At 36.4% G+C, this 12,722-nt stretch overlaps 1 protein-coding gene across 2 annotated transcripts in view; it reads right to left on the reverse strand.

The window, feature by feature from the left end:
- Positions 1-12,722, reverse strand: part of LOC128234228 (hemicentin-1-like) — a 61,559-nt gene that overhangs the window by 22,687 nt on the left and 26,150 nt on the right. For both annotated transcript variants that reach the window (XM_052948328.1, XM_052948327.1), the window contains exons 7-12: positions 12,222-12,390; positions 9,282-9,463; positions 7,289-7,451; positions 5,543-5,803; positions 3,872-4,138; positions 2,642-2,908 (exon numbers count right to left, since the gene is read on the reverse strand). In XM_052948328.1, coding sequence (XP_052804288.1) covers positions 2,642-2,908; positions 3,872-4,138; positions 5,543-5,803; positions 7,289-7,451; positions 9,282-9,463; positions 12,222-12,390 — 1,309 coding nt within the window. The remainder of the gene's footprint in view (positions 1-2,641; positions 2,909-3,871; positions 4,139-5,542; positions 5,804-7,288; positions 7,452-9,281; positions 9,464-12,221; positions 12,391-12,722) is intronic.

The raw sequence follows: 12,722 nt of genomic DNA on the forward strand, positions 1-12,722 counted from the left end.
GGGATCGCGAAGAATAATGGTTAAGAGTTAAAATAGTTAAAAAGTTGATATTGGGTATACGAACATATTTAGCTACAAGGGACCGAACGCAATCAATACCAATGTATCTCTCTATAACTATGAATGACTTGTTTTTAGGCGACAGATTCACGTTTTTATTATATTAGGATTGATTACCAGTTCTGGGTTAAAACTTATAAAAATATTAAAGATAAACAAATGAATGTAAAAATATATTTTGTTTAATTCATTTTTGCACAAGTATACTTATTAAAATTAATGCTTTTTGGACGCGTTATGCATGATTGTGATGGTGACGTCATTTGTTATATAAGATAACATACACAATAAAGTCACATACTTATCAATATTAAACTGGAGCTGCCACAGTCACGTGACAAATGCCCCCGATTGAGCCTTGTCGGATGGAAAGAAATCATTTGAGCACAAGAGATGTTTGAAAAAATAGCAGACAATTAGGCATTTCTCATTAAATATATTTAAGGTTCTGTCAATCATCTTTTCCAAGATTGAGGACCGTAGGTACCAACGTTTTTTATATTCATCAGACAAGGTTCAAGGTCATTGTGACCTTGACGTTCACCGGCTTAATTCAATCCATATAACTTTAGGGTCATCTGCAGGTCATGATCAAACTCCCTTCCAAGATTAAGGACCGTAACCTTTATCAACTCTAGTTATCAATAGGACAGGATTTATATTCAATGTCATCGTGAGCGTGACCGTAGACTTTCTGAACTCAAAATCAATACAGGTGACCTGCTGGTCATGACAATCCTACTTATTAGTTTTAACAGTTCTGTAGGTTCAAGGTCATTGTGACCTTGACATTTAACCGGCTGAATTCAAACCTTATAACTTTAAGGTTATCTGCAGGTCATGATCAAACTCCCTACCAAGACTAAGGACCGGAACCTTTATTAACTCTAGTTATAAATAGGACAAGGTTTTCTATTCAAAGTAATATTGAGCGTGACCGTTGCACTTCAGAACTCAAAATTAATACAGGTCACCTGCTGGTAATGGCAAGCCTGCCTATTAGTTTTAACAGTTTTCGTAGAAAAAACATCGAATAAAATAAAAACATATGAACAACACACTAAGTCCAGTGGTGCGGTGAAACTACTGGCAGTGATTTCATTTTGTAAAGTGCTGGGGAAATAATCTACGCCGACGTTTAAAAGGATGAAGAAGTCCGGCAAAAATTGCAGCAGATCTCCGGTGTTAAGTGGCATCGACGAATTAAGGACGGACGTTATGTTATGGCTTGGCAGTTCTCCGAATGCGAGATGAACGATAGTGCAGAAAGCCGGAGACATGATTCACAAATACAGGCGTTTCACTGTTAGAATGTTAGAAATATAACTTCGAATTAAACGGATTCTGTTCATATTACTCGGAAAGAGGATTTTCAAACCTTTATCCGATGTAAAAATTTGTTTGTTTTTAAATAACTAGCAATGTCTCAATATTAACAATAGTGCATTGATTTTACACATATATCGTACGAAAGTAAAATTGTAGCTTTAAAGTACATTAAGACCAATGGTAAACGTAGCTCTATGATATAGAAAATGCATCTCTTTTACATACTAACTGCTCCACAGGAAATACACGATGTTGTGGAATAACATGAACTCACGTGCTAACGGTGCCTTCTCTTGCTGAGTATAGGCAACGTTGAACTAACTATTGAGCAAAGGCACCGTTTAAATATCGGCGCAGCAAGAGTTTTGTCAACATTGCAAAAACAAAAAGTAGTCCGGTTCGAGGGACCATTTAATGTGGTGAAGTTTTAGGTTGAGACATATTAGATTTTAATGTTAGCCTCTACTTTTATAAAAGATCATAAACACAATTTTCACTATCTCTTTCCTGTATTTTAACAGTTAATTCTCCAATAACTTCACAGTAAATATCATCAAGATATTACAACATTTCTCAAATTAACTGTTAAGTCCAATAGATCCAAAGGTAAACGGAGCTCAATCAAATAGAAAACTCGTCGCTTGTTTACACTAAATGCTACCGCCAAATTACGAAGGAAAAACATGAAGTTATGAAATTATGTGCTAACGGTGCCTTCTCCGGCGAAATTTAGGCAACGTTGAACTAACAATCGGAGCAATGACATCGTTAAAGTATCGGCGGAGCTAGAGGGTTGTAACATTTAAACAATGCAAAACAACGAGTACAAGTACTAACGAATACATTTGTGTGAAAAGTACATGATACAGAAAGATGAAATTGAAATCACTATTAAGACAGGAAAAATAGCAAAAAATCAATCTTGTATTTCGCAATGATCGCGACAAGTCTTCCGTGAGGACGACACCTAAAACTCAACCAGTACCGAAGAAAACAAGGTTTATGAAATCGGTTTGAAAACACATGTTTTGTATTAATATTTTATCCATTTTTTCATTCATGTTATATGGAGGAGTTTGAAGCACGTTCTACAGAAGAAGAGGCCGAATCCTAATCTTAATATACATATACAACTAGCATAATAATAAATACATAACTTTAAACAAACCAAAGATGACTGTGTTTAAATTCAGCTTTATCATGCTGCACCATGAAAATTATTTTACGATAGTAACTTTACAAACATTCTTACATTTGACACTGATGTTCACTGCTGGTCCAGTCCGTGAAATGTTTAACCCCGGGTTCCTTGCCGTACAAACATAGGATCCGGCCTCTCCACTCACAACCTGGCCGAGGTTCAGTGTGGATGAGGAACTGACCGTCACCCCAGATCTTGACCACTGGTACGTACAGGCCGGGTTACAGGTGGCAGCACACGATATAGCCCCAATGTAGTTTCCCTCTGTCACCGTGTAAGACGTGGAAGAGGGGGACAGAGACACTATGTCTGGACCGTCTGAAATAGTCATTAAACTGATCATTTAAGTTCCATACTCTTGTACATGGCGGATAATGTGTGTCAGAACAATTTTTGTAGCAAAAGTATCTCTCTTATCATCATGGAGAAGGACGTGGTTGACGGAGGCATTGGCACTGCATCTTTTCATAACGTCAGACAGCAGCTTAGTAGAAATGTAATATTAAAGAAAAAAAGTAAAACTAGATTTACTGGAAATATAAATATCTTTCAAAAGCAACTTTTATCTCATCTATTAATGGATATCCCGTACTTGTCAAATAATGACCGACTTAGTGGTCGCTTTTTAGCATTTATGTTCAATGTCGCAAATCACTTAAGTAACTAATTTAAAATATAACGACATGGCAATGATTGGGAAGAATTCCTTGATCTCATAAAAACGCAAGATGAAACTTGGTTATTGCATAATGACACCGATCCCAAAAAGCAGTATTCCATTATAAATCGGGTGTTTGATGGATATGCGAGACATGATACTAATTTACCAGATGCCCTATGGACAGACCGCCAATGTCACATACTATTCCGAGGTATTTATAACAAAAACAAATGAATGTAAAAAATACATATTTTGTTATATTCTAAAATGATTTTTGAACAATTATACCCAGTGTTTTAAGGACACGTGATGGTGATAGCGACGTCATTTAGTAAATAAGGTATTATATACAATTAAAACACTAAATTGCAATCATTAAACAAAAGCTTTATCAGTCAAGTGTCTTTTCGTTATCTATTATGGACGAAAGGAGAAAAGTCGATTAACTTCTAAGATACCCCCCCCCCCGTATATGTAATAGATACAACATATATACACATATCATAAAACATACCTTTATACGCAACTTCAAACAATCAAAACAGGTTCGAGTTAAAAGCATTTTTAGCATGGAGTACACTCTCAATGATTTAACTGTAGTAACTTGCAATCATTCTTACATCTGACACTGACGCTCACTCTTGTTCCATTCCGTGAAATGTATAATCCTGGGTTCCTTGCCGTACAAATATAAGACCCGGCCTCCCCCCTGTCCGCCTGCCCGAGGTTCAGTGTGGCTGTAGAACTGACCGTCAATTCTAATCTGGACCACGTGTACGTACAGGCCGGGCTACACGCTGCAGAACACGTTATAGCCCCGATGTTGTTTCCCTCCGTCACCGTGTAAGACGTGGTTGAAGGTGACAAATACATGTTATCAGGACCGTCTGAAATAATGAAATAAATGATTATTTAAGATCAATTCAATATTATACATGGCGGATAATGTGTCCAGAACACGTGTTTGTCCCCAATGTATCTCTCGTTCATCATGTAGGACGTGGTGGACGGTGAAATGGACATTCTGCATCTATGCATAACATAAAGCAGTAGCCTGCTAGAGTTGCTATATTAAGGAAAACAATTAAAAGCAGAATCCCTTAAAATACAAATATATTTCTAAAGCATTATATACCTCAATTATATATGAAGAGTTTTCCTTCTCTTATAATAACAGTCTTTGTAGTCGCCTTTTGTTTTCTTTAGCATTAACGTTTAATATTTTAATCGCCATTTCCATAGTATTTCGAGGAGCTATGTTGCACTTGAGGTAAATGAACCTCTTACAATAGTATTTTTAACATTCAAAAGTATGTACCCTATTCTCTTATTTATCTAAAGGACATTTAGTCAGACACTTCAGATTTTTAGATATGGCAATTGGTAGTGTCCGTGATATTTGTCTTTATCAAACGAAATTCATAACGTCTTGATAAGTATTCGGTTTTCATTATACATTTGTGAATCATTTCATGTATCTAAAATCATTAATTCTTGAATATAACCCTCAGTGAAATGCATTTTTTGCTTTTTTGTATGAGAAAGGCTTAACACGATATGTCAGTGAATATCCATAAATTGTTTATATACTTTTAAATAATGTATGTATAACGGCTTTTGTTATGAACTCCATTCAGACCTCGGACTTCAATGTAAAAGTTGATGAAAGTAAGTACAAATAATTTGAGAAACTGTTGGCCGCGTCACGGATACAACATGGTGTCCTATAAAGGTTTTGCATTACCATTGTGACTTAATCAGAAACATAAATCAATATTTTAGCGGGATTACTATTCCAAAATAATCTTCAAACTCATTAAGAAGTGTTTAATTTTCTATGAGTTAAATTTGATGAACAAAAAAATCGTCCCAAATTGAATATCAGCTCAGGTAGCAACGATACAATATGTATATTTTTATCATTCCGAAAAAAGACTAACGGTTACGAAAGGTTATGGTCACAGACTTCATGTATTTAGTTTACATGTTTATCTCAAACACTAATACTTTAACACATTCATTTAGTACTTTCCAAATCGTCCTTAGTTTCAGTCATAATTGTCCAGTATATATTGATACATGATAATATCATAAATTGAAATACATGAAGAACAGACTAATATTTTCAGTGTTTGACATTTTAAATTTACGCTGATGCCTACATTCTTGTGGGCAAAGAGTTGGTAGAAACGAACATTTTTATTTAAAAAAGTGAACGTATGATGTAAGAGAGAGAAACCGTGTGCAAAAACCAACACCTCTGAATAAACAAAAATATAAAACATTCTTACATCTGACAGTGATATTTACTACTGGTCCACTTCTTGATACGCTTAGACCTGGGCTCATTGCCGTGCAAAAGTAAGATCCGGCCTCCGCTCTCTCCGCCAGATGCAGGTTCAGTGTGGCCGTAGAGCTGACCGTGACGCTTGATTTGGACCACGTGTACAAACATACTGGGTAACACGTGGCAGAACACGTTATAGGTACAAGCGTTTGTCTTTCTGTCACCGTGTAGGATGTCTGGGATGGAGATATAGACACGTCTGAAACTAGAATATAGATAAAAGTGATTATTTAATATGTGTGTGCATGTGCGTACGACAGGGCGGGTTACACAACGTGGCGCTCAATGTTACATATATATACCACCAGGTATCTCCACCTTTCGCCTAGTAGGACGTGGCGGAAAGGCCTAGAAAGTTTTGGTCGCCACCATCTGAAACATTTGTGAAATGTAATATTAAAGAATAATGATTGTGTACACGGACATGACTGGCTGCCCTTGACCGAACACGCTGTTTACCCCAAGGTTTGTCCCTCTTTCACAGTGTAGATCCTAGTGGACGGGTCAAAAAGATGGTGTCAGGACTGTCTAAAATTTTGGAAGAGAAAACTATTAAAGTGTATTCATATTTATGCATTCACACATGATAATTTACATGTGGCTCATCACGTTATATATTCAAGGTTGTCTCCCTCTTTCACCGAGTTGGACGAGGCGGACGGGAACAGAAACTTGTTGTCGGTACCGTCTAGAAAACTGGTAGAATTTATTACTTAAAGATGCACTCTAACTTGAAAATATGATGTACCATGAATCAAACAATTGTTTTAATTTGCCGAAAAGGATGAATAAATGTCAAAAACAGTGGATCTTATGAAGGATACTTTATTAAATTTGAAAGCTAGTTGCAGAAAACACGGTATTTCTACCTTATTAGACGATAGTTGACCACTTCAAATCTTTTAGCACTCACCAGTCTTTTTATATTTCTGCGTTTTCAGTTATTAAATACAAGGTTACAATCTTGTTATCAGTAAATAATATTTTTCATAAATGCATTATTTAGTGACTAATTAAAGGTTTATCACTTAAATTTTATGTTTGACATGTGTATGCATTGATTTTAAATAAGAGTGTAGCTTTAAGAATAGTTATTATGTATACGGACACGTGGCCGAACACGCGTCAGACCACGGTGGTATCGCTCTCTGTGATCATAAACGACTTGGCTTACCGCAAATAACTGAAATGTCATCTTAAACGAAACATACCTTTTTGCAGGTGCCTGACAAACTCACTGTAAATGTCCCGTGTGAAAATCTCAAATTGGAATTTAGGGCCATAAGCTGAATGATACATAATTCAACGTCAATCTGCAATCTTTACTTAGTCAAATCACAATGCAATACCAAAAACAGTTGTATAACTCTGCATTTATATAAATGCAATTATTTACTTAAATAAAAAGACATAAAAGCAGTTTTGGAAAGATACAGTAGCGTCGTTCATTTTTTTATTCAGTCTAACAAGGAGCATAAATTTAACATATTATTAAAGACAGAGCTAGGAGCTTTGTTACACAGTGTACATTGTCTCTGGAAACATATGTACTAGTTCACAATTGAATATTCTGAGTATTTTTTTTAGTTATGCCATGGTCTTGTAAACTGGATTGAACCCTTCAATCTAAAACAAAACACAACAACGCACTAGCAAAATGGAGGAAGCAATCAGATACTTTTTGCCTTACCTGTGGTATAGTTTGCCATGAATCCGCGCCTACTGGCACTTCCGTCGGTCTTCATGCGGATAAAGAGCTGGTTACTGAGTGATCTGTATTTGGCAGGGTTGGGGAGTGAGTTACCGCAGTGTTTCATCAACTCTGTGGCATGTACGGAAGGGCCATCATAAACCTGAATACATTTAAAGAAATAAACTCAACACAAAAAGTGGATTGAATGTGGATATCAGCACTCATCTTTTTAAATTGGGAAATTTATTGACCACGTTGCTATTAATTAGAAAATCATTTGTAAAGGCTTATTTTTTTAACTGTACACAGCTCATTTGCTTTTTTCTTTCGATCATAAAAGTCAAATAAATTATACATCAGTATTCATTTTTATTCATTGATCTCATTTTTGTTTTGTTTAACAAAACTATATCGCGCCCCTTTAATTGATCTTTGATTACAAACTAAATAAATTTTGATGTCAAGAAATTACGGAGTTGATGTCATTGGTATTTTGTCGGAACTGTGTATATGCTGGTATAAATGATTTGGAGATATGTATTGCAAAACGGGCTAAAACTTTCAAACAGTGAATGGTATCAAAGTGTTGTTTCAGTGTTTAGGAACTGCGAGGTATCAATTATAACTCACTGAAATATATATGAACCACAGGAAAGCATATAGTAAAAATAAATACAAATTTATTGAAGCTTGAATGTGACATAATCCTGTGCAAAAAACAGTATTGTGTCCACTTTGACAGAAATAGAGAATGCGCCTTTGTAGTGGCTTGACCAACATCTTCGGTTAGAAATTGACTCTTAAACCACTAACGCATTAGTGTAAACATAATGTGGTCAAGAGTAAACTATCTTTCATATGGAACATAACAACTCTCTTGTTGCAAAAAGGTTGAGGGTTCGATACCTCCTCTTGCCGCCAGTTTAATTTAAACCCAATATTCAATAATGTGGTTACTGTAACATGCCAAAAAAGGACAAATAGGCTAGGTTAGGTTGGAACGCATTTATCATGTTTAATGTGTTCAAAATATGAACGAGTAAAATTGCTCCTGTCCACTCATTTAACGAACAACCCTCGTGTATCTTTGTATTGTTTACACACATACACATCTGACATAAATGACGAGAAAATAACACAATACAAGTAAGGTGTATCACCTTGTAAAATAATAGTTTCAACTGGTTTAGAATTCGAATGATATTAATCATTCTTATTTTTCTGTTTTGACAAATGGATGTATGTGAGGAACAAGTAAATATCTTCTATTATATTTACATTGATCTGTTCTAGTTTTTGACCGAAGAAGACACAAAATCACAATAATATACTGAGCAATTATCAGAATGTGTTTCTATAAGATTGGATAAATACTGATGCACTTGTGAAAGAAATAAAAAAAAACTTTAACAGAAAAAATATTCTTAATAATTGACCTAGAAACCCACCTTTTGACCAGAAATGACCGATGTTAACACAGTTTTTAAATATCATGCTGGCAAATATTCAAATGTTCAATCATATTCATATAAAATACACGTAAAACACTACAATTAATTAATATTTTTATTCAAAATGGCAAATACACGTAAAACACTACAATTAATTAATACTTTTATTTAACAATGCATGACTTACTTTACTAATGTATCGACATACATCCGAGGTTGTTTTCGATGGAAAATTGCCTAGGTGTTCCGAATGACAAATATTTTGACCAAGTTTTATGGAGTTTGGAGTACAATTTATTGCTTTATGAGATAGAAAAATATGTTACTATCACAGGAACATACGTTGCCCAACAGCCTTTCACTAATCAATAACCTGAAGTGTTTCAATTAAAACAAAAACAGTGTAAAATAACGAGGGACGTGAAAATATGTTAACTGTCCTAACCGTAACAAGAGTCACTTTTTATTTGACCCGAAATTATTACTAAATCTTAATTTTTAACAACCTTTAATAACCTATTTATGAATTGTGAACTCACAGCCACATAATCATATCTGCAATCCGATGATCCTCCCACATCAAAATCGGTAAACTCTAGCCCGATATTTTGCCGAACTTTGACTGTAATAAGCCATTCACAGTCAGTGTTGTGAGGGTACTTGTTTGGATAATTCTTGGACACGATCGTGCCGCGTGGTATGGTGAAATTGCCACCACAACCTGCCGTAATGGTCAAGAGTTACAGCAATTTAAATGATTACAGGCGCATGCAATTATTTACAACCAAACAAATTTAACTAGCATTGTTTGTTTAATATCCTACATATTTTTGTTTCAGGGACTGATTTTTCTTACACAAAGCTTATGTGATCACCAGTTTAAGTTAGCCCTCTGCTAAAACCCAGTTTTGAAACATATCACCACAATGCATAATGCAGTCACATTACGAACTGCTATAACAGTGATTATCATTGCCCTCTGCTATAACAGACTTTAACGTTATCCATATTCCTTACCTTCGCTCACTGCTATAATAATCTATATCTTTGCATCATCATTATTTACCCTATGATATAACAGTCCTTACCATTGCCCACTGATATAACATTTCTTACTTTGGCTAACAGCTATACATTTTTTACCTTCGCCCACAGCTATACCATTCCTTACCATTGCCCACTGGTACACCATTCCTTACCTTTGTCAATTAATATACCATTCCTTATCATAGCCCACTGCTATACCATTGCTTTTCTTTGCTTTCCTTTGCCCACTGCTATACCATTAATTACCTTCGTCAACTGCTAAACCATTCTTTATCATTGCCCACTGCTATACCATTCCTTACCGATTCCCTCTGCTATACCGTTCCTTACCTTTGCCAACTGCTATACCATTCCTTACCTTTGCCAACTGCTATACCATTCCTTACATGTGCCAACTGCTATACCATTCCTTACCTTCCCCAACTGCTATACCATTCCTTACCTTTGCCCACTGCTATACCATTCCTTACCTTTGCCCACTGCTATACCATTCCTTACCTTTGCCAACTGCTATACCATTCCTTACCTTTGCCAACTGCTATACCATTCCTTACCTTTGCCAACTGCTATACCATTCCTTACCTTTGCCAACTGCTATACCATTCCTTACATGTGCCAACTGCTATACCATTCCTTACCTTCCCCAAGTGCTATACCATTCCTTACCTTTACCCACTGCTATACCGTTCCTTACCTTTGCCAACTGCTATACCATTCCTTACCTTTGCCAACTGCTATACCATTCCTTACCTTTGCCAACTGCTATACCATTCCTTACCTATGCCAACTGTTATACCGTTATTTACCCTTGCCCACTGTCATATCATTCCTGCCAATTGCCCACTGCTATACCATTCTTTACCTTTGCCCACTCCTAAACCATTCTCTATCTTTGCCCACTGCTATTCTTTTCCTTACCTTTGTCAACTGCTATACCATTCCTAAACTTTGACCATTGCCATACCATTTCTAACCTTCGCCTACTGCTATACCAGTCCTTAACTTCGCCAACAGCTATACCAGTCCTTAACTTCGCCAACTGCTATAACATTCTTTACCTTTGACCACTGCTATACAATTTCTTACCTTCGCCAACTGCAATACAATTCCTCACCACTGTCAACTGCTAAACCATTCCTTTCGTTCACCAACTGCTATAACATGTTTTTGCACACCGCTATACCATACCTTAGCATTGCCCACTGCTATACCATTCCTTATTATTTCCCTATGTTATACGAGGCCTTACCTATAACCACTGCTATCCAATTACTTACTATTGCTCACTGCTATACCATTCCTTACCATTTCCCACTGCTATACCATTCCTTACTATAGTCCATTGCTATGCCATTGGTTACCTTTGACCACTGCAATACTATTCCTTATAATTGCCAACTGCTATAATTTTCCTTACCTCTGCTCACCCACTGATATACCATTCCTTACCATTGCCCACTCCTATTCCATTCCATACCTTTGCCAACTGCTATACCATTCCTTACTATTACCCACTTTTACCATTCCTTACATTTGCCAACTGCTAAACCACTATACTATTTCTTAATATTGCCCACTGCTATACCATTCCTTACGCTCAACCACTGCTATACCATTCCTTACCTTTAGCCACTGCTATGAAAATACTGATTATTACCTTTTACCTCACTGTTTTACCTTTTCCACTGCTATATCATAACATACCTTTGCCTATTGCTATACTATCCTTTTTCTTTGCCAACTTTTCTTTGCTGAAAAAAGAATTGCCTACTGCTGAGGAATAACTGTCTAGTGTCAACTAAGTAGGCATGAATGTCTCTGCAAACGGCTAAGGAAAAAACTATCCATTGCCCACCACTGACGCATACCATTTTAATGTCCACTGCTACGGCATAATTTGCCATTGCCCATTGCTGAGGAATAACTCGCCATTGTCCACAACTGAGGTATAACTTGCCATTGCCCACTGTTGCGGTATTACTTGCCATTGTCAAATGCTTAGGCATAAGTTGCCATTGCCCATTGCTGAGGAACAACTATGCACTGCTAATTGTTGAAACATTACTTGTAATTTCCCACGGCTGACATATCTTGCCCTTACTAACTGCTGAGACATAACTAGCAAAATAGCCATTGCTCAGTGTTGAGCATTCGTGTATTATACCATTGCCATTTAAACTTTAAGACATAACTCTACATTCTCCATGACATTCCATACAATGACTGCTGACATAACTTTCCGTTTTGCAAACGCCAAAATTTAAAACATATGTGTAATTGCCAATACAACATATTAAGTCGTAACTTGCAATTGCAAATGCTAAGTGTCCACCGCCGTACCATAGTTTGACCTTGTAAATCTGCTGAGACAGAACGTAAAGTAGTGACAAATGCTATATCTCCAAAACATGCATAAGGGCAATAAGCAGTACCTCCAGTAACAGTCCTGTATGTGACACTAAATCCATTGCCTGCAATTGATCCATCACTCTTGAAACGCACAAACATTGTGTTTCCGGTCGAAAACAGGACCTGAGGACTGCTCTGATGGTGACAGAGCTGTGCTAGTCTTGGAGCAGTGTCATCTGGGCCGTCGTAGATCTGTGCAATAAGAGATATAAATATTCACCTAAACGTCAACAATTTCCAATAAGAAAGTGTTAAAATATAAGACACATAAAAGTATGTTTTAAACACAACAATACGCCGTTGACAAGGACTCGAATTTATATTTTCCATATTTCAAAGAAAATTTCGCTCGAGCTGAAGCAGGCTATTTTTATTAAGAGTCTCGTTCACCAATTCTCTTATTCATAAATATTTTTTAAGGGTGAAAGTGGTGATTTTTTACAGATGTACACCTTTTACCAAGGGGCACTTTTTCTTTACCCCATATTAGGACACCAATGATGGTGAGCACCCTTAAAACGAAC

Source organism: Mya arenaria, chromosome 5 (genome assembly GCF_026914265.1).
Source record: "Mya arenaria isolate MELC-2E11 chromosome 5, ASM2691426v1".
NCBI classification, from domain to species: Eukaryota; Metazoa; Mollusca; class Bivalvia; order Myida; family Myidae; genus Mya; species Mya arenaria.